The 23,850-nt window shown below is 44.7% G+C and overlaps 1 protein-coding gene across 1 annotated transcript; it reads left to right on the top strand.

The window, feature by feature from the left end:
• Positions 1-944: 944 nt before the first annotated feature.
• Positions 945-2,189, top strand: LOC147981097 (uncharacterized). The gene is made up of 4 exons (XM_087515863.1): positions 945-1,493; positions 1,572-1,724; positions 1,785-2,036; positions 2,118-2,189. Exons 1-4 carry the CDS (start codon positions 945-947, stop codon positions 2,187-2,189), a joined length of 1,026 nt encoding a protein of 341 aa, XP_087371989.1.
• Positions 2,190-23,850: the final 21,661 nt, after the last annotated feature.

Below are 23,850 nucleotides of genomic sequence, written 5' to 3'. Positions count from 1 at the left end.
CCTGAACGTACCAGAGAATCGCGGCACCTCTCAACTGTTCAACAATTTTGGTAAGTTCTTCTTCCGTTCCTCTATAGATCCGTTTAGGGTTCGCACGGGTTCATGGATGCTTCGTGTTGTTCTTCCCCTGTTCTTCATTAGAGCCTATATGATAGACTCCAAACCTGGTATACTCTTGTGCGGTAGCAATGATAGTCCTTCTTTTGCCATCAGATCATCTCTTTTGTGTATAAAAACCCGATCCGGAACTTCATGAACTGCTCAAGCACCAACCTTTAGGTCTAAATATTTTCCTTTTCCTGACATGTGGTAGATATGAAATTCTAATGTGAAACTGTGGAACTTGTGCTTCCTCACTTAGTCATTTTTCGGCTTCAGATCCATACTCACATTGTCCATGTAGGCGGTTTATCTTTTAGAAAATAACCTGCCATATACCATTAGTCCCCTTGTAAACCGCCAATCGCTTTATCATTTATAATAGTATCAACCTCCGGTTTAACAATTTTGCATGCCTGAATACCTTTTGTCCCTTAACCTGCAACGCTTTATGCTTGTCAACCATGACTTTTAAACCAGCACAAACCTTCCTTCAGGTTGTCCAAAAAATGGCCAAGACTTTTTATGCTTGTAACTAGGTTCCATCCCGGATTACGGAAGAAGATCTAAAAGGGTGTGTTATGACTGGCGCTTTACCAAAATAGAGTGAAATCCACTGGTGAGCCCCCGGTCAAGAAAATCCTCCTAAGCCCAAGGATGGCGGGATAGTTCTGTTTGTTGATCATCTGAACCGTGGTTTGAAACCTCCCGGATCAAAGTTTTTTCGTGATGTGCTTGCTTGCTTCCAGATCCACCCTCAAGATATTGGACCTAACTCTGTGTCCAACATTTGTAATTTTCAAGTGTTTTGCGAGGCTTATCTGCAAGAAGAACCGACCGTTGAAATGTTCAGGGACCTTTTCTATTTAAACCGCCGTACCAAATTTGTAGACGGGCCCAATACTGAACTTGGCGGGGTTTCAATCCAGAAGAGGAAAGATGTTAGTTTCCCTCATGCCAAGCATCATAGTCACCCCAAGGACTGGAATCAGACTTGGTTTTACTGCCGAGATACGTCTCAAACTGATGAAAATCCTCTGCCGGGTTATCGTCCTCACCGGCTTACCAACACACATCCGTTTCCCCAACGACTTAGCGCCAAAGAACGAGCCAAGTATGCTCCACAACTTTCAAAGCTTCGGGACTTTGTTGCAAATGGTTTAACAGGCATTGATTTTGTTCGTTGTTGGATCTCTTGGAGTATTCTGCCTTTAAGCCGACGCCCCGGTTTAATGTGCGAGTACACAGGGGACTTAAAAGACCCTCAACGGCATGTGGACATTCAAATAACTGAAGCTGAAATTACTGAGGCTGTCAAGAAAATACTAAAAGAACCGGAGGCTATCTGCAGCAAGACAGGGCTAAGTCCCTTCTGCGCTTCCAATAAACTGCCAGCTATAAGAATCATATAACTTTTTGTTTTAGCCTGATCCTTTTAAATATCCCCTCAAAATTTTATCAATCTTTGACAGGGTGATGATCTGTTTTGGAAGAAAAAACCACAGGATAAACCAGCAAAGACACCTCGCCCCAAGACTAAGGTTACCAAAAAACCTGCCAAGAAGAAAACCACTGAATCCTCTGAACCAAACGTTGATGATGATCTGGATAATCCAGAATCAAAGGTAGAACTTGATTCTCTTGGTTCTTTTTTCATACACCTCATTGACAATGACTATTATCAGGATGACGCTGAAGCCAGCCAAGCTGATGATGTAGAGGTAATTATTGTTTCCTCCGGTTCAGATCCTCTGCCAACACAGAAAAACCGTCAAGCAATCCAGAAAGTAAGATTTTCTCACCCTCTAGCTCACTTGGACCCAAACTTTCTTTTGAAGAAGCAGCAACACGAAGCTCGCCGCACAACCCAGCACAACGCCCATATAATTACTTCAGCTGGTTTACCGAACACTCCAACCTGGAAACGTCAATCAAAGGTCTCATATATTTCTGATACTCCTTATCCCAAGGCGGGTTATTTCAGGAAACCTCTTAATCCGTCTGATTCAAACTATCAGGGAACACCTCATTCATCATCCGGCGAGTCAACGACCACACAACTTCCTCTTCTCAAGACTGTTCCTTGGTGAGCACTTTAAACTTAACTCTTGCCGCTTTATGCTTGTTTGTTATACTAACCTTTATGTCTTTTCCTTTCAGAGCCAAGGCCATGCCCAGCAAGAAGGCCAAATTGAATAAACCGGCTGATGATAACCCGACCACTGAATCGGAACAAATCCCAGAACAATTTGAGCCGAACGCTGACACTATACATGATGATCCACTACCAGAACATCATGAAACCTTTGTTGAACCAATGGAAGATGATCCCACCGGCCATGCTACTGACCCGCCAAGTCCGACCGAAGCTGCAGACAAACCGCCAAGCCCAGCCAAAGCGGCTGATGACCAATCGGACGATGTCATTGTCACTGGCGTTGGCCACACCACCCCTGGCAATCCTATCGCTTTATCAAAGCATAGTGCCAAGGAAGAATTTTCTGCTATGGATAAGGGCAAGTGGAAAACAGATTTATCCAGCTACGCCTACCTCAACGCCCAAGAGATTCATTCCAGCTTTTTAAATCGTCTGTATACAAGCCGCGATTATGAAGCTGGTTTAGTGGGCCTGATGAAGGAGCGATATGAGGTAAACACTGTTAAATCTTCATAATTGTTTCTCTTGTGTCCAATTTCTAATATCAACTCCAGCAGCCCCCAAGGGCCGGTTTATGATATCAACGTGAACCGGGACTTCGTAATACTTCAACTTTGCCTGCGTAGCCCCCAAGGGCCGGTTTATCATTTCAGGATGAACCGGGACTTTAAAGTATGAATCTTGCAATTTTTGCTTGTGTAGCCCCCAGGGACTGGTTTATACCTTTAGGATGAATCGGTACCTTTCTGTCATGAAGCTTCCGAAATTCTTGATAACCATCTTTGTAAATCGATTGAGGAAGAAAAAATCCAGAACTTTGACTTGAGCAAACATACATTAGCCCCCAAGTGCCAAGTGTATAACTTGTTATGTGCTTGGGACTAAAAATGTCAGTTGATAAAAGCCATATGCATTAGCCCCCAAGTGCCAAGTGTATAACCTGTTATGTGCTTGGGACTTCAAATATGCACCACTAACTCATTAAATGTCTCTTGCAGGCTGATCTGAGCCAAAAAGAATCTCAAATCACCGACCTTCAGGAAAATATTAAGTCCCAGCAAGCAGAAACTTCCAAGGCTAAAGAAGAGCTGACTGGCGCCTTAACCGCCATGGAACAACTGAAGGAAAACTTTAAAAGCGAACGAGAAGGATGGGACACTGAGAAAGCAACTCTGCTAAAGCTGGCAGAGGACGCTGAAACAGCTCTTAAACTGGTAGCAGAAGAACTGACTGGCTTGAAGCGGCAAATCAATGCCATGACCACTGCTATGTTTGGTAAGTACCCTTATGATAAGCTTCAACATGTATTATCCCATAAACTGCCGATTTATCGATATGTTCAATGATGCAGGATCTCGCATTACCCATCTAGGCTCTGATATGCAGAAGAGTTGAAGGCTGCCTATGCTCTTATAGAGCAGTTATATACTGGCGCACAACAGATCATTTGTACAGCCGCTCATAACAAACTTCCCCCAACCCTGATCAAGGAAACATTAGAAAAGTTGTCAATGCTGCCTGCCCGGTTGGACGAGTTAAAAAGATCAGCTGCAAGGGCAGGTGCTCTGACTGCGCTAATCCGGGCTAAAGCTTGGATACCAGATCTTGACTCGGCTGATATAGGACGCGGCTATCCGAGCATAAAGGAAGACGGGTCAGAGTTTGATAATGTTGATCTTCGAGCTTTGACAGAGGAAATGCGCCCGTTAGCGAGCAAATTGGACGAAGAAACAGATCTCTCTCACTATCAGCCGGTTTATGATGCTGACAACAAACGACTTGCTGCGCCAACTCATGATGTGGAAAATCTTACCCCGCCAATCCGTAAGCATACCTATGCCCATGATGTTGACCCCTCCACCCTTATAAGCGATGAAGCTGTATTCAAGGCCCTAACTAGAATTGACTGGACAACCATTGACTTCCAGCCGCTGGGTGGAGAGGAGGAGGATGAACCGGCGTAGGAGGATCCGTAGCCGTCAAGTCAGCCCGACGAAGAATCATGATCCGGAGGCCGGTTTAGCCTTCTGGATACTGCAATCCTTGCTGAAAAGACAATTATCCTTTTGGGCATCAAAACGCCTTGTAATAGGCTAGTTTAAACACTTGGTCTGCTATGCCATCGTGCATATTCACTTTGCATGATACTGTTAATCCGCCATGATTTATGTTATGTCTACTTATGATCTTTAACAGCTTTATTTGACCTGTTTCTGCATATAACAATTTGAAAGTGTCCTGGCAGTTTATCGCCAGACGGGTCATAATGCCCAACATATAATCCGGGTTTATAACCAGGCTGTATTGAAGGACAATCAAATATGAAATATATCATACCTATGACATTGAATCACATCGTTGGCTCACCAACATTCTATAGTAAGGGTGATAACCCAAATCTTGAGTACTGATAACTCCTCCCTGTTTTGCCGGTTTATAGTAAAGCCGTACCGGGTTGTAATAAACACCAGATTAGTATAAAACGCCTCAAAATAAACATCAGAAAGATTTCAGAAGAAAATATGCAAAAACTGCGAGGCTTTTCATGGGCTGCCAGGCCACTAAGTTAAACCATTTTACAAATCCTTATAAGATGGACCTCACATCAACCAATCGTCATTTTAACTATGACAAGTTCAGGGTCTTTATAAGATTGACTTGTCAAACGTTCGACGGGTCTACTAGGATTACCTAGGCGGAGTGGCTTACTTAAAAAGGGAGGATAACCGGGGGTTTTAGGTGAATACACCTGGCTTCCAAGCCTGGCTTTTATAGCCTATTACAAGGATATAGACTCTTTGTTCTTGTAGAAGCAAAGAGCCCCCTAGTAATATTTTGAGCTGTGCTCAATGGGTGCCTATGTTTGAGTTGTGCTTTGCAACAGACCCTCTTTGGCTCCTTTTGACCTTGGGTGGCAAGCCCCCAAGTTTTTTTATGTGTGGCTTATGAGCCGGATCAATGGGTAATTAGAACTCTGCTTTATAAACAGAAGCCCCCATGTAATAAAAAACCTTTTAAGGAATAATAGCAGAGGCCCCGCTTTAGCAGGGATGCCGGTTTATTATATTGATCATCATAATATATACATTGTCAATAATATGTACATAAGAGGAGCCTATGGCTCAGGTGTAGTAAGGCCGGAGATGAGCTATATTCCATGGCCGTTGGGTCTCCTCCTCCGATTTACGTGAGTCTTTGTGCTCTCGAACATCGATAAGGTAGTATGACCCGTTGTGCAGATTCTTGCTGACCACAAAAGGTCCTTCCCAAGGCGGGGATAACTTGTGCATATCAGTCTGATCCTGGATGAGCCGGAGCACCAGATCCGCTTCTTGAAACATTCTGGTTTTAACCCAACGACTATGATAACGACGCAGATCTTGCTGGTAAATCGCCGAACGCGCTGCTGCAATATCACGCTCCTCATCTAATAGGTCAAGTGCTTCCTGACGTGCCTTCTCATTGTCAGCTTCAACATAAGCCGCCACATGGGGTGAGTCATGACAGATGTCACTAGGGAGAACTGCCTCTGCTCCGTAAACCATGAAAAAAGGTGTATAACCCGTAGATCTGTTGGGCGTGGTATTGATGCTCCATAACACAGAAGGTAACTCCTCCACCCAACAACCCGGCGTCCGCTGTAAATGAACCATAAGCTGGGGCCTGATGCCTCGCAAGATCTCTTGATTGGCTCTCTCCGCTTGACCATTAGATTGGGGGTGAGCCACTGATGACACGTCAAGCCGGATGTGCTCACGTTGACAAAATTCTTCCATAGCACCCTTGGATAGATTAGTACCGTTATCAGTTATGTTGCTATGTGGAAAACCAAACTGGAAAATCACCTTCTTGATGAATTGAACCGCCGTGGCTGCATCACACTTACTGACTGGCTCTGCCTCCACCCACTTAGTGAACTTATCAACCGCCACCAGAAGGTGGGTCTTCTTATCCTTGGATCTCTTAAAGGGCCCAACCATATCCAGCCCCCAAGTTGCAAACAACCAAGTGATTGGAATCATCCTCAATTCTTGAGCCGGAACATGAGCACGGCGTGAAAACTTCTGACAACCATCACACCTTTTTACCAAGTCCTCAGCATCAGCATGAGCCGTCAGCCAATAGAAGCCGTGACGAAAAGCCTTAGCTACAAAGGATTTTGAACCGGCGTGGTGACCACAATCTCCTTCGTGGATCTCACGCAAAATCTCATAGCCTTCTTCAGGAGATACACAACGCTGAAACGCCCCTGTTACACTGCAATGATGCAATTCTCCATTGACAATGGTCATTGACTTGGATCGCCGAATTATCTGCCTGGCCAAAGTTTCATCCTCCGGTAACTTGCCCCGGTTCATATACGCCAAATATGGGACCGTCCAATCCGGGATAACATGAAGAGCTGCCACTAACTGAGCCTCCGGATCAGGAACAGTCAAATCCTCCTCTGTAGGTAGCTTGACCGACGAGTTATCCAAAACATCCAGAAAAACATTGGGTGGAACCGGTTTACGTTGGGAACCCAAACGGCTTAAAGCGTCCGTCGCTTCATTCTTTTGCCGGTCCACATGGTCAACCTGATAACCTTTGAAGTGACCTGCAACAATATCTACTTCTCGATGATACGCTGCCATGAGTGGGTCCTTGGAATCCCAAGTACCCGACACTTGCTGAGCCACCAAGTCTGAGTCACCGAAACACTTAACCCGGCTTAAATTCATCTCCTTAGCCATTCAAAGACCATGGAGTAAGGCCTCATATTCAGTTGCATTGTTAGTGCAAGGGAACATTAGACGGAGAACATAACAAAACTTATCACCTCATGGGGAAGTTAACACGACTCCAGCCCCAGAGCCTTCCAATTGTCTGGATCCATCGAAATGAATAGTCCAATAAGTATGATCCGGTTTTTCCGCCTGTAACTCTATCCAGTCATTGATGAAATCCACAAGCGCTTGGGACTTGATTGCCGTACGAGGCACATATTTTAACCCGTGAGGTCCAAGCTCAATAGCCCACTTGGCAACTCGGTCAGTTGCCTCCCTGTTCTGGATTATATCTCCCAAAGGGGCAGAACTGACCACCGTGATGGGATGACCTTGAAAATACTGCTTGAGCTTCCGGCTTGCCATAAAAACTCCATACACCAACTTTTGCCAATGTGGGTACCTCTGCTTAGACTCAATAAGTACCTCACTGATATAATAAACCGGCCGTTGAACCGGATACTCCTTCCCAGCTTCCTTGCGCTCCACCATAATGGCCACACTAATAGCCCGGGCATTAGCAGCCACATACAACAACATCAACTCTTTATCTACCGGAGTAGCAAGGATAGGTGGCTCAGCTAACTATTTTTTCAAGTCCTCAAATGCCACATTAGTAGCATCACTCCATACAAAATTATCTGTCTTTTTCATCATCTGATATAGAGGGATAACCTTCTCTCCTAATCGGCTGATAAACCGGCTCAATGCTGCAATACGACCTGCCAGACGTTGAACATCGTTAATACACGCCGGTTTAGCCAGAGACATAATAGCTTTGATCTTTTCTGGATTAGCTTCAATGCCCCTGTTAGACACTAGAAAACCCAAGAGCTTGCCTGCCGGAACACCAAAAACACACTTGGCCGGATTAAGCATCATCTTATAGACCCGGAGATTATCAAAAGTTTCCTTCAAGTCAGCTATCAATATCTGCTCCTTTCTGGATTTCACCACAATACCATCCACATAAGCATGAACATTGCGCCCAATCTGATTATGAGGACAATTTCGCACGCAGCGCTGGTAAGTTGCCTGGGCGCTCTTGAGCTCAAAAGGCATAGAGACATAGCAGAAGGCTCCAAAGGGAGTTATAAAAGCTGTCTTTTCCTGGTCCTTAACTGCCATTTTGATCTGATGATAACCAGAATAAGCATCCAGAAAGCTCAAACACTCACAGCCCGCCATAGCATCAATGATTTGATCAATACGAGGGAGAGCAAAAGGATCAGCTAGATAAGCCTTGTTCAAATCTATGTAGTCCACACACATCCGCCAAGTGCTGTTCTTCTTAAGCACTAGCACCGGGTTAGCTAACCACTCAGGGTGAAAAACCTCCACAATAAACCCTGCTGCCAAGAGCCAGGCTACCTCCTCACCAATAGCCTTACGCCTTTCTTCATTGAAGCGGCGGAGAAACTGCCTGACCGGTTTAAACTTAGGATCAATATTAAGAGTGTGCTCAGCGAGTTCCCTCGGTACACTTGGCATGTCAGAAGGTTTCCATGCAAAGATGTCCTGGTTCTCATGGATGAATTCGATGAGCGCGTCTTCCTATTTCGGATCCAGATTAGCACTGATGCTAAACTGCTTGGATGAATCGCCAGGAACAAAATCAACTAACTTGGTTTCATCAGCCGATTTAAACTTCAATGCCGGATCATGCTCTGTAGTTGTTTTTTTCAAAGAAGTCATATCCGTCGGATCAACATTGTCTTTATAGAATTTCAACTCCTCTGTTGCACAACCAACTCAGCATAGGCCGCATCACCCTCTTCACATTCCAAAGCGACCTTACGGCTGCCATGTACCATGATGGTCCCCTTATAACCCGGCATTTTGAGCTGCAGATACACATAACAGGGCCTTGCCATGAACTTAGCATAAGCCGGCCGTCCAAACAGGGCATGATAAGGGCTCTTGATTTTCACCACTTCAAAAGTCAATGTCTCTGATCTTGAGTCATGATCATCTCCAAAAGCAACCTCCAGAGCTATCTTACCAAATGGGTACGCCGATTTACCAGGCACCACACCATGGAAAACAGTGTTCGACGGTTTAAGATTTTTATCTGTCAGCCCCATGCGACAGAAGGTTTCATAATAAAGGATATTGATACTGCTCCCTCCATCCATGAGCACCTTGGTGAACTTATACCCCCCAACCTGAGGTGCCACCACCATTGCCATATGACCCGGGTTATCAACCCGGGGTGGATGATCCTCTCGACTCCACAAAATGGGTTGTTCAGACCAGCGCGGATAACGAGGCACTGTCGGTTCAACGGAGTTTACTGACCTTTTATGAAGCTTCTGATCGCGCCTGCATAAGCTAGTGGTGAAGACATGATACTGCCCACTATTCAACTGCTTCGGATTGCTCTGGTAACCCGATTGCTGCTGCTGCTGACTCCCCTGATGATTATAACCACCCTGGTTGCCCTGACTGCCTTGATTGCCATGTCCGCTTTGGTTGCCTTGAAATCCCGAACCAGAACTGCCTCCACCATAACCCGGCCCATGAGAACCGCCTCCTGAACCGCCGGGCGGCCCATGATCGTATTGGAAAAGATCCGAGTTTTTGAACTCCCGCATAATCAAGCAATCCTTCCAAAGGTGCGTGGCTGGTCTCTCTCGCGTCCCGTGCCTTGGACAAGGCTGGTTTAACAGGCGCTCAAGATTGACACTTGATCCTCCACTCCGCGGGGGAGGTTTACCCTTACGATGCTGATTATTATTCTGCGTGTTGGTGTTAGCCACAAAATCCAAACTATTATCTGCTTTGCGTTTACCATTGTTTCCATGACCCGCCGGGTTATGCTGCTGCCCCTTGTTACTGCCACTCTTATTTCCCTTCCCCGACTTTTCATCATCAGACTCAGGGTCCTTGGTACTATCAGAGTCAACATACTTAACCAGAGCTGCCATAAGCGTTCCCATGTCATTGTAGTGACGCTTGAGCCGTCCCAATTTCAGCTTCAAAGGCATGAACCGGCAATTGCCCTCCAATGTTAAGACTGCTGTATCGGCATTAATGCGGTCCGATGAATGCAAGATTTCCGAAACCCGGCGCACCCAATGGGTTGTCGATTCACCTTCTTCTTGGACACAGGCGGCTAGGTCCACAATTGCCATGGGCTGCTTGCATGTGTCCTTGAAATTCTGGATAAACCGGGCCTTTAACGCAACCCATGACCCAACGGAGTTAGCTGGCAAACTTTTCAGCCAAGTGCGAGTTGTTCCTTCCAACATCATGGTGAAGTACTTAGCACAGGCCGCATCATCCACATCTAGCAACTCCATTGCCATCTCATAGCTTTCGATCCATGACTCGGGGGGTAAATCGGAAGTATAATTGGGCACTTTGCGGGGACCTTTGAAATCCTTGGGCAGCCGTACATTACGTAGAGCCGGGGTGAGACACGGCACCCCCAAAGAGCTGGAGGTAACTCCTGGCTCCACCGAAGTTGTTGGATGAACCGGGGTAAGCTGACGGGCCGCGTATTGCGCTGCTAACTCGGCTTCTCGACGTGCTCTGCCCTGATCCACCAAATCCTGAGCATTAGTACCACCACCTGCCGGATTATGCCCTCGAGGCGGGTTACGATCCCGTGCACTACTTGACACGACCGGTTCATCAAGGTGCCCACTATAACTCTGGCTTGGGCGCGTGAGGGGGGGGGGGTGGAATGAATCCTCTCGTGGCTGTATGAATACGCCTGCTGCTGAATCAAAGCTATTTGAAGGAGCTCCCTAGCCGTCGCATCTCAACCGCTACAAGGGACTCGCCTTCGACTGGGAGGGCTGCCAATCGTGAAGCGGCGGCGACTATGTTATCTAGGGGGTTGGAGTAATGACCCGGAGGCGTTGACACGTGCTGCGGCGGGATATTCGGATGAGGCGGATCCATTGTGCGCGGTTGAACCGGCGCTCCTGTTCCAGGTGCTTCTACCCGGTTTACCACTGGCTGGTTACTGGTTCCTGCTCCTGGCGTGTTAAAGAGATTCCTTGGCTCATAAACCGGAGGTAGGTGGGACCGGTACCTTCTCCTCATTACATCATTTGATGCGTTTTGATCCAACATAAGCCAATAAGCCTGTGCATCCAACTCGGCCCGCTCCGTAGCCATTCTGGTGTTCTCGGCTGCTAGGTCTACCTTGGCTTGAGCTATTTGATCCTTTACCTTCGTGACTTCCGCGTTATGCTGATCCTGATTCGCTGGGTTAACTTCAGCCACCAGCAGTGTCGCCAAAGTGTCGAATAAATCTGACAAAACCTAAGCCGGCGGTTGTGCAGGGCCTCCTGCCCCAGCTGTTGTTGCTGCTGCCGAACCGGAGATCATTGCTGTTGCGGTTGAAGAATGCTGCGCTGACTGTGTACCGGCCATGAAGACCGCAACTCTGCTCGGTGGATCAAAGGGGTCCGGAATACTGTTGCCATCGGAACAGCCCCCAAACCGGCCATCTTCCAGTCGGCACAATGACTTGGTCTCTCCGGTAGATGACTCATCATCAGAGTAAGCGACGGTTTCACCACCATATACCGATCTATCCTCCGATTCCACTCCGTGGATGACTCCCACGAAGGCACGCTTCATGGCAGGCTGAACCTAGGCGGATCTCGCACGCTGAGCCGTTTCGACGATGTCGGTGCAGATGTCCGGCTCAGGGCCTGGTTCGCCAATCTTGCCAATGAAAACGTGAATACCGCCGAAGGGGACCCGATATCCATACTCAATTGAACCGGCCTCGGGGCCCCATCCTGCATCGTCGACGTAGAGCTTGCCGCGACGACTCTTGGTCATCCGGCCCACAACGTATCCCTTGATCCCTTCGAACCTGCCCTCTAAGAACTTGAAACCATCATGCGATAGCCCCACGGTGGGCGCCAACTGTCGTGGTATTGTCACGGCAGATGTCCTAGTGTGAGGACTTAGTCGTGGAGCCATCACAACGTAGTTAGCTTAAAGGGGTTAAAGCGGGACAAAGGACGCAAGGAGTTTATACTGGTTCGGCCCCTTGCGGTGAAGGTAAAAGCCTAATCCGGTTGTGATGGGATTGCTAGGGTTTCGATGACCAGGGAGCGAATCCGCTTTGCCTGGCTCTTGAGTTGTTGTTTTCTGTCCTTCAACCGCCGCCGGGTCATCCCTTTATATACACAGGTTGACGCCCGACGGTTTATAGAATCCCGTCCGGCTCATAAACGTGTCCGGCTCAGTTTCTACCCTTTCCTATCTTACAACACAAGTTACAACACCATATGACGGTTTATGTCTATGGGCCCTAATCCGCCTTTGGGTCCTGGGCCTTTAGATCTCTACAATAAAGCGCCATGCTCCTTGTCTTCATGGGCTTCAATATGGAAAACTTCTTATGGGTATAACCCGGCCCCTCCTGGGCAGTTTATACTCAGTAGTTATATCCCCAATAACCGGCATGGGCAGAACATCACATGACAGAGGACGGGGGCCTCTCTCTCCTCGAACGGAGGGTATATGGTGGGTGCAGAGAATGTGTACGTGAAGTGATTCACCCAATACCTTCCGATGTGGATTCCCTCTTGATAGTACAGAAATCCTACGACCAAAGGAATAAAAATGTCAGAAACTCCATCTTCGATCTTTTCCTTTTTGGTGGATGATGACAACCACACGAGAAGCCCGGGAGTCCTAGAAAATAAAGAAGGGGCTCCCCCTGAGTGTGAGCACTATTTAGAGTTTGCTTTTGGAATGCAAAGTGTGGACACTAGGATCAATGCTCCCCCTGAATTTTATAGACCAACCGGAGATATCAAGATAAACACAACAAAACTTAAAGCAGTAGAGACAAGGATAAGGGCACCAACAACACATAAACTCTACTCATATATGAGTGCATAGATAAATAGATACGGGACGGATGTCTTACACCATGCACGAGATCATAACACAGGATAAGTCCACAAGACGCTAGAAAGAGCAACACACAAGACCAACTGCAAATAAACCACCCATGCAACTCCCGCGACCTAATGGAGCTCTCTCCCCCTTTGGCATCAAGACACCAAAAAGGAAAAGAGCGAAGCTAACGCCCCGGGGCTCAGTAGGTCTCCTCGCCAGTTGCCACAAAGCTGTCATAAGCATCATCATCAACATCATCGTCAGGATCCTCAGCCTCCTCAGACCTTGCAGTAGCCGCCTCAGGAACACAGACAGAGGAGGTTGATACGTCTCCAACGTATCTATATTTTTTGATTGCTCCATGCTATATTATCTACTATTTTGGACATTATTGGGCTTTATTATCCACTTTTATATTATTTTGGGGACTAACCTATTAACCGGAGGCCCATCCCAGAATTGCTGTTTTTTGCCTGCTTTAGGGTTTCAAAGAAAAGGAATATCAAATGGAGTCCAAACGGAATGAAACCTTCGGGAATGTTATTTTCTCATCGAATACAACTCAGGAGACTTGGACCCTACGTCAAGACACGTAATAGGAGGCCACGAGGTAGGGGGGCACGCCTACCCCCCCAGGCGCGCCATCCACCCTCGTGGGCCCCCTGTTGCTCCACCGACGTACTTCTTCCTCCTATATATACCCACGTACCCCAAATGATCAGATACGGAGCCAAAACCCTAATTCCACCGCCGCAACTTTCTGTATCCATGAGATCCCATCTTGGGGCCTATTCCGGAGCTCCGCCGGAGGGGGCATCGATCACGGAGGGCTTCTACATCAACACCATAGCCTCTCCGATGAAGTGTGAGTAGTTGACCTCAGACCTACGGGTCCATAGTTAGTAGCTAGATGGCTTCTTCTCTCTTTTTGGATCTCAATACAATGTTCTCCCCCTCTCTTGTGGAGATCTATTCGATGTAATCTTCTTTTTGCGGTGTGTTTGTTGAGACCGATGAATTGTGGGTTTATGATCAAGTCTATCTATGAATAATATTTGAATCTTCTCTGAATCCTTTTATGTATGATTGGTTATCTTTGCAAGTCTCTTCGAATTATCAGTTTGGTTTGGCCTACTAGATTGATCTTCCTTGCAATGGGAGTAGTGCTTAGCTTTGGGTTCAATCTTGCGGTGTCCTTTCCTGGTGACAGTAAGGGCAGCAAGGCACGTATTATATTGTTGCCATCGAGGATAACAAGACGGGGTTTTCTTCATATTGCATGAGTCTATCCCTCTACATCATGTCATCTTGCTTAAGGCGTTACTCTGTTTTTAACTAAATACTCTAGATGCATGCTGGATAGTGGTCGATGAGTGGAGTAATAGTAGTAGATGCAGGCAGGAGTCGGTCTACTTATCTCAGACGTGATGCCTATATACATGATCATACCTAGATATTCTCATAACTATGCTCAATTCTGTCAATTGCTCAATAGTAATTTGTTCACGCACCGTAGAATACTTATGCTCTCGAGAGAAGCCACTAGTGAAACCTATGGCCCCCGTGTCTATCTTTATCATATCGATCTCCTACTACTTAGTTATTTACTTTGCTATTTACTTTGCCTTTATTTTACTTTACATCTTTATCATAAAAATACCAAAAATATTATCTTATCATATCTATCAGATCTCACTCTCGTAAGTGGCCCTATAGGGATTGACAACCCCTATTTGCGTTGGTTGCGAGGATTTATTTGTTTTGTGCAGGTGCGAGGGACTCGCGCGTAGCCTCCTACTCGATTGATACCTTGGTTCTCAAAAACTGAGGGAAATACTTATGCTACTTTACTGCATCATCCCTTCCTCTTCGGGGAAAACCAACGCAGTGCTAAAAGAGGTAGCAAGAAGGATTTCTGGCGCTGTTGCCGGGGAGGTCTACGCAAAAGTCAACATACCAAGTACCCATCACATACACTTATCTCCCACATTACATTATTTGCCATTTGCCTCTCGTTTTCCTCCCCCCACTTCACCCTTGCCGTTTTATTCGCCCTCTCTCTCCCTATCCTCCTCCTCCCTCTCTATTTGCCTCTTTTTGTCCGCTTGCTTTTTGTTTGCTTGTGTGTTAGTTTGTTTGCTTGTCGTTATGGCTAGCCCCTTATCTTCTCCGTTGTCTCCCGAGAATGAAATTCTAAATTTTAAGCAAAGGGAGGGTGAAAATCTAATAGATGCTTGGTATAGAATTTGCAATGCTCAAAATAAATCTACTAGGAAGCAATCTACTACTATTCTCCTTCGCAATTTTTATGTAGGCATTACTCCTTGGCACCGTTATGTTCTTGATACTATTATCGGAGGGAACTTTTTGGGTAACCATACTTTTGATTCTTATAATGCTCTGTTAGATTTATTTGGCTCACCCCCTCTCTTGGTTAATGGAACTATATTAACTTTGGAGCATGTAATGCAAAGGCTTGAAATTATCGAAAATAAGGTTGCTACCATAGAATTGATTGAAAATTTGGATAAAAAGATCCACAGCCAAATCTCTCAATATGGATCTAAAGTAGGAGTTACTTTGAAAGATATTAAAGAAAAGGAACCCATAGTTAATGAGAAAATAAATCATGATTCCGTTAGGATCGATAAACTTGAGAATATTATTACCAACTTGGGAACCGCTTTTTCTTCCGTAAAGAATACCCCAAGTCCTTCCACTAAAGTTGCCAAGCTTATGTACGTTCCTAAAAATAAGGGTGAATCATCTAGTAAGGAAAATGCGGATCTCAAATCTATAAGTGTTCATCCCAATCTTTTTGCTATCATTAAGGAACCATTTGTTACAAATGAATTTTTCGATCTTGTGCCTAAAAGTTTGATAATTAATAAAAAGAAAGAAATTCCTAAAGATGGTAGATGCCTCATTGAAGAATTCCCTACCAAAGATGGCAATACCTAGATCTATTCTTGCTTGTTATGCCTAGCTAGGGGCGTCAAACGATAGCGCTTGTTGGAGGCAACCCAATGTTATTTTTATTCCTTGCTTTTTTCTCCTGTTTGGTAATAAATAAATTATCTAGCCTCTGTTTTGGTTGTGTTTTTGTGTTTAATTAGTGTTTGTGCCAAGTAGAACCGTTGGGAAGACTTGGGGAAAGTCTTGTTGAACTTGTTGTAAAAAACAGAAACTATAGCGCTCACGAGAACTGCTATCATTTTTATTTGGAAAGTTCTATTTAGTTATTTATTTTTGCAGATGATTAATAGATAAATTTCCAGCAATTTATTTTATAATTTTTGGGGTCCCAGATCTTGCGCTAGCTACAGATTACTACAGACTATTCTGTTTTTGACAGATTCTGTTTTTCGTGTGTTGTTTGCTTATTTTGATGAATCTATGGCTAGTAAAATAGTTTATAAACCATAGAGAAGTTGGAATACAGTAGGTATAACACCCATATAAATAAAGAATGAGTTCATTACAGTACCTTGAAGTGGTCTTTTGTTTTCTTTCGCTAACGGAGCTCACAAGATTTTCTACTTTAAGTTTTGTGTTGTGAAGTTTTCAAGTTTTGGGTAAAGATTTGATGGATTATGGAACAAGGAGTGGCAAGAGCCTAAGCTTGGGGATGCCCATGGCACCCCCAAGATAATATAAGGACACCTAAAAGCCAAAGCTTGGGGATGCCCCGGAAGGCATCCCCTCTTTCGTCTACTTATATCGGTAACTTTACTTGGAGCTATATTTTTATTTACCACATGATATGTGTTTTGCTTGGAGCATCTTGTATGATTTGAGTCTTTGCTTTTTAGTTTACCACAATCATCCTTGCTGTACACACCTTTTGAGAGAGCCATACATGATTTGGAATTTGTTAGAATACTCTATGTGCTTCGCTTATATCTTTTGAGTTATATAATTTTGCTCTAGTACTTCACTTATATCTTTTAGAGCACGGTGGTGGATTTGTTTTATAGAAACTATTGATCTCTCATGCTTCACTTAGATTATTTTGAGAGTCTTAATATCATGGTAATTTGCTTAAAATCCTAATATGCTTGGTATGCAAGATTAATAATAAAATTCTCTTATGAGTGTGTTGAATACTATGAGAAGTTTGATACTTGATAATTGTTTTGAGATATAAAGATGGTGTTATTAAAGTTGTGCTAGTTGAGTAGTTGTGAATTTGAGAAATACTTGTGTTGAAGCTTGTGATTCCCGTAGCATGCACGTATGGTGAACCGTTATGTGATGAAGTCGGAGCATATTGCATATTGCATATTGCATATTGCATATCCCGGTACACCGCCGGAGGCATTCACATAGAGTCATATTTTGTTCTAAGTATCGAGTTGTAATTGTTGAGTTGTAAGAAAAATAAAAGTGTGATGATCATCATTATTAGAGCATTGTCCCAGTGAGGAAAGGATGATGGAGACTATGATTCCCCCACAAGTCGGGATGAGACTCCGGACGAAAAATAAATAAAAGAGGCCAAAGAAGCCCAAATAAAAAAAGAGAAAGAAAAGAGGCCATAAAAAGAGAAAAGGGCCAAATAAAAAAAATGAGAGAAAAAGAGAGAAGGGACAATGTTACTATCCTTTTACCACACTTGTGCTTCAAAGTAGCACCATGATCTTCATAGTAGAGAGTCTCTCATGTTATCACTTTCATATACTAGTGGGAATCTTTCATTATAGAACTTGGCTTGTATATTCCAATGATGGGCTTCCTCAAACTGCCCTAGGTCTTCATGAGCAAGCAAGTTGGATGCACACCCACTTAGTTGTTGGAAATATGCCCTAGAGGCAATAATAAATTGGTTATTATTATATTTCCTTGTTCATGATAATCGTTTATTATCCATGCTGGAATTGTATTGATAGGAAACTCAGATACATGTGTGGATACATAGACAACACCATGTCCCTAGTAAGCCTCTAGTTGACTAGCTCGTTGATCAATAGATGGTTACGGTTCCTGACCATGGACATTGGATGTTGTTGATAACGGGATCACATCATTAGGATAATGATGTGATGGATGAGACCCAATCCTAAGCCTAGCACAAGATCGTGTAGTTCGTTTGCTAAAGCTTTTCTAATGTCAAGTATCATTTCCTTAGACCATGAGATTGTGCAACTCCCGGATACCGTAGGAGTGCCTTGGGTGTGCCAAACGTCACAACGTAACTGGGTGGCTATAAAGGTTCACTACAGGTATCTCCGAAAGTGTCTGTTGGGTTGGCACGAATCAAGACTGGGATTTGTCACTCCGTGGTATCTCTGGGCCCACTCGGTAGGACATCATCATAATGTGCACAATGTGACCAAGGAGTTGATCACGGGATGATGTGTTACGGAACGAGTAAAGAGACTTGCCGGTAACGAGATTGAACAAGGTATCGGGATACCAATGATCGAATCTCGGGCAAGTACAATACCGCTGGACAAAGGGAATTGAATACGGGATTGATTGAATGCTCGACATCGTGGTTCATCCGATGAGATCATCGTGGAACATGTGGGAGCCAACATGGGTATCCAGATCCCGCTGTTGGTTATTTACCGGAGAGTCATCTCGGTCATGTCTGCATGTCTCATGCGCCCTAACCTTAATGGGCCAAGGGCACCAGCCCCCAAGGCCCATGCGCATGGGAGAGGGGAAACCCTAAGGGGGAGGGCCTCCACTTGACTTGGGAGGCACTCCTCCCCCCCTTGGCCGCCGCCCTCAACCCTAGATGGGATCTAGGGGGGCCGGCTCCCCTCTATCCCCACCTATAAATAGTGGAGGGGTGGGAGGGCGGCCACACCCTTGAACCTGGCGCAGCCCCTCCCCTCCAATACCTCTCCTCCTCCGCGTGAGCTTGGCGAAGCCCTGCCGGAGAACTGCCACTCCATCACCACCACGCCGTCGTGCTGCTGTTGGACTCTCTTCCTCAACCTCTCCCTCCTCCTTGGTGGATCAAGGCGTGGGAGACGTCTCCGTCCCGTACGTGTGTTGAATGCGGAGGTGCCGTCTGTTCGGCGCTAGGATCATCGGTGATTTGGATCACGACGAGTACGACTCCATCAACCCCGTTCACTTGAACGCTTCCGCTTAGCGATCTACAAGGGTATGTAGATGCACTCTCCTTCCCCTCGTTGCTAGATTACTCCATAGATTGATCTTGGTGATGCGTAGAAAATTTTAAATTTCTGCTACGATCCCCAACAGTGGCATCATGAGCCAGGTTTATGCGTAGTTTCTATGCACGAGTAGAACACAAAGCAGTTGTGGGCGTCGATTTTGTCAATTTACTTGTCGTTACTAGTCTTATCTTGATTCGGCGGCATCGTGGGATGAAGCGGCCCGGACCGACCTTACACGTACGCTTACGTGAGACTGGTTCCACCGACTGACATGCACTAGTTGCATAAGGTGGCTAGCGGTGTCTGTCTCTCCCACTTTATCGGACCGGATTCGATGAAAAGGGTCCTTATGAAGGGTAAATAGAAATTGGCATATCACATTGTGGTTTTCGCGTAGGTAAGAAACATTCTTGCTAGAAACCTATAGCAGCCACGTAAAAACTTGCAACAACAATTAGAGGACGTCTAACTTGTTTTTGCAACATATGCCTTGTGATGTGATATGGCCAAAAGGATGTGATGAATGATATACGTGATGTATGAGATTGATCATGTTCTTGTAATAGGAATCACGACTTGCATGTCGATGAGTATGACAACCGGCAGGAGCCATAGGAGTTGTCTTAATTTATTTATGACCTGCGTGTCAACATAAACGTCATGTAATTACTTTACTTTATTGCTAAAGCGTTAGCCATAGTAGTAGAAGTACTAGATGACGAGACAACTTCAAGAAGACACGATGATGGAGATCATGATGATGGAGATCATGGTGTCATGCCGGTGACAACGATGATCATGGAGCCCCGAAGATGGAGATCAAAAGGAGCAAAATGATATTGGCCATATCATGTCACTATTTGATTGCATGTGATGTTTATCATGTTTTACATCTTATTTTCTTAGAACGACGGTAGCTTAAATAAGATGATCCCTCACTAAAATTTCAAGAAAAAGTGTTCCCCCTAATTGTGCACCGTTGCAAAGGTTCGTTGTTTCGAAGCACCATGTGATGATCGGGTGTGATAGATTCTAACGTTCGAATACAACGGGTGTTGACAAGCCTAGCATGTACAGACATGGCCTCGGGACACATGCGAAACACTTAGGTTGACTTGACGAGCCTAGCATGTACAGACATGGCCTCGGAACACGGAAGACCGAAAGGTCGAACATGAGTCGTATAGAAGATACGATCAACATGAGATGTTCACCGTTGATGACTAGTCCGTCTCATGTGATGATCTGACACGGCCTAGTCGATTCAGATCATGTTTCACTTAGATGACTAGAGGGATGTCTATATGAGTGGGAGTTCATTAATTAATTTGATTAGATGAACTCAATTATCATGAACATAGTCTAAATTGTCTTTGCAAAGATGTTGTAGATAAATAGCTCACGTTGTAGCTCCCTGTTTCAATACGTTCCTAGAGAAAGACCAAGTTGAAAGATATTGTAAGCAATGATGCGGACTAGGTCCGTAGTCCGAGGAGTATCCTCACTGCTACACAGAAGGCTTACGTCTTTGATGCACCGCTCGATGTGCAAACCCCTACAACGTCGTCTGTGGATGTTGTGAACACCTGACAGACACATCCTGATGACTACTTGATAGTTTAGTGCACCATACTTTACGGCTTAGAATCGGGATTCCAATGACGTTTTGAATGCCATAGAACATATGAGATGTTCCAAGAGATGAAATTGGGATTTCAGGCTCATGCCCGTGTTGAGAGGTGTGAGACCTCTGACAAGTTCTTTTGCCAACAATATGGAGGAGAATAGCTCAGCTAGTGAGCATGTGCTCAGAATGTCTGGGTGCTACAATCACTTAAATCAAGTGGGAGTTAAACTTCCAGATAAGATAGTGATTGATAGAGTTCTCTAGCCACTATCACTAAGCTACTAGATCTTCGTGATGAACTATGACATGCAAGGGATGGAATTGATCCCGGAGCTGTTCGCGGTGCTTAAGACCGCCAAAGGTAGAAATCAAGAAGGAGCATCAAGTGTTGATGGATTAACAAGACCATTGGTTTCAAGAAGGGCAAGGGCTAGAAGGGAAACTTCATGGATGGCAAACCAGTTGCCGCTCCAGTGAAGGAACCCAAGGTTGAACCCAAACCCGAGACTGAGTGCTTCTATTGTAAGGGGAACGGTCACTAGTAGCGGAATTACCCCAAATGCATGGTAGATAAGAAGGCTGGTAACTTCAACAAAGTATATATGTGTTATTAATGTGTACCTCACTAGTGCTCCTGGTAGCACCTGGGTATTGGATACCGGTTCAGTTGCTATTATTGGTGACTTGAAGCAAAAGCTACAGACTAAACGGAGACTGGCTAAGGGCGAGGTGACGATGTGTGTTGGAAGTGTTTCCAAAGTTGATGAGATCACCATCGCACGCTCCATCCGCCTTTGGGATTAGTATTGAACCTAGATAAATGTTATCAGGTGTCTACGTTGAGCATGAATATGATTAGATCATGTTCATTGCAATACGGTTATTCATTTAAGTTAGAGAATAATGGTTATCCTGTTTACATGAATAATACCTTTCATGGTCATGCACCCTATGTGAATGGTTCATTGAATCTCGGTCGTAGTAATACACATGTTCACGCCAAAAGATGTAGAGTTAGTAATGATAGTACCACTTTCTTGTGGCACTGCCACTTAGGTCATATTGGCGTAAGATGCATGAAGAAACTCCATGTTGATGGATGTTTGGAGTCACTTGATTTTGAATCGCTTGACACATGCGAGCCTTGCCTCATGGGCAGGATGACTAAGACCCCGTTTTCAGGTACAATGAAACGGGCAAGTGACTTGTTGGAAGTCATACATGCTGATGCATGTGATCCAATGAGAATTGAAGCGTGCGGTGGATATCGCTATTTTCTCATCTTCACTGACGATTTGGGTAGATATAAGTATATCTACTTAATGAAGCACAAATCTGAAACGTTTGAAAAGTTCAAGCGATTTCAGAGTGAAGTTAAGAATCATCATAACAATAAGATCATGTTCCTATGATCTGATCAAAAGGGGATTTTCTGAGTTATGAGTTTGGCAATCACTTAAGACATTGTGGAATTGTTTAATAGTTGAAGCCACCTGGAACACCACAAGGTAATGGTGTCCGGACGTCGTAATTGAACCTTATGAGATATGGTGCGATCTATGATGTCTCTTACCGATCTACCGCTATTATTTTGAGGTTATGCATTAGAGACAGCTGCATTCACTTTAGATAGGACACCATATAAGTCCGTTGAGATGACGCCGTATGAACATTGGTTTGGCAAGAAACTAAAGTTGTCGTTTCTTAATGTTTGGGGCTGCGATGCTTAAGGCCTCAGCTGGAGAAGCTCGAACCCAAAGCGGACAAACACATCTTCATAGGATACCCAAAGGTGACAGATGGGTATACCTTCTATCTCAGATCCGAGGGCAAATTGTTTGTCGCTAAGAACGGATCCTTTCTTGAGAAGGAGTTTCTCTCGAAAGAATTGAGTGGGAGGAAGATAGAACTTGATGAGGTTGTCGAACCTTTACTTCAACCAGAGAGTGATGCAACACAGAAAGATGTTTTCTGTGGAGCCTACATCTGTTGAATAGGAAGTTAATGATAGTGATCATGAAGCTTCGGATCAAGTTGTTATCGAACCTCGTAGGTCGACAAGGATATGTACTACTCCTGAGTGGTACGGTAATCCTGTCTTAGATATCATGTTGTTAGACAACAATGAACCTACGAGCTATGGAGAAGCGATGGTGGGCCCGTATTCCGACAAATGGTTAGAAGCCATGAAATCCAAGATAGGATCCATGTATCAGAACAAAGTATGGACTTTGGTGGACTTGCCCGATGATCAGCGAGCCATTGAGATAAATGGATCTTTAAGAAGAAGACGGACGTGGGCGGTAATGTTACCATCTATGAAGCTTGACTTGTGGGAAAGAGTTTTTTCACAAGTTCAAGGAGTTGACTACGATGAGAATTTTCACCCGTAGCGATGCTTAAGTCCGTCGGAATCATGTTAGCATTAGCTGTATTTTTCAATTATGAAATCTGACAGATGGATGTCAAAACAAGTTTTCTTACCAGTTTTTGTAAGAAAGAGTTGTATGTGATACAATCAAAGGTTTTGTCGATCCTAAGGATGCTAAAAGGTATGCTGGCTCCAGCAATCCTTCTATGGACTAGAGCAAGCATCTCGGAATCGGAATATATGTTTTGATGGAGTGATCAAAGCTTTTAGGTTTATACAATGTTTGCTAGAAACTTGTATTGACAAGAAAGTGAGTGGGAGCACTACAACATTTCTGATAAGTATATGTGGATGACATATTGTTGATTCGAAATGATGTAGAATTTCTAGAAAGCATAAACGGTTGTTTGAAGAGTGATTTTCAAAGGAAGACCTGGATAAAGCTGCTTACATATTGGGCATCAAGATCTATAGAGATAGATCAAAACGCCTGATGATACTTTCAAAGAACGCACACCTTGTCATGTTTTTGAAGGAGTTCAAAATAGATCAGTCAAAGAAAGGGTTCTTACCTGAGTTGTAAGGTGTGAAGTTGAGTAAGACTCAAAGCTTGACCATGGCAGAAGAAAGAGGAAGGACGAAGGTCGTCCCCTATGCTTTTGTCATAGGCTCTATACGGTATGCCATGCTGAAGTACCGCACCTGATGTGTGCCTTGCCACATGTCTGGCAAGAGGGTACAAAGGTGATCTAGGAGAGGATCACCAGATAGTGGTCGAAATTATCCTTAGAGGAATAAGGAAATGTTTCTCGGTTATG

The sequence above is a fragment of the Triticum urartu genome, chromosome 3A, assembly GCF_056163025.1.
Source record: "Triticum urartu cultivar PI428250 chromosome 3A, HENAU_Tu73, whole genome shotgun sequence".
NCBI lineage: Eukaryota > Viridiplantae > Streptophyta > Magnoliopsida > Poales > Poaceae > Triticum > Triticum urartu.
The sequence above is the reverse complement of the archived record's forward strand: the minus strand, read 5'-3'. Positions and strand labels throughout refer to the sequence as shown.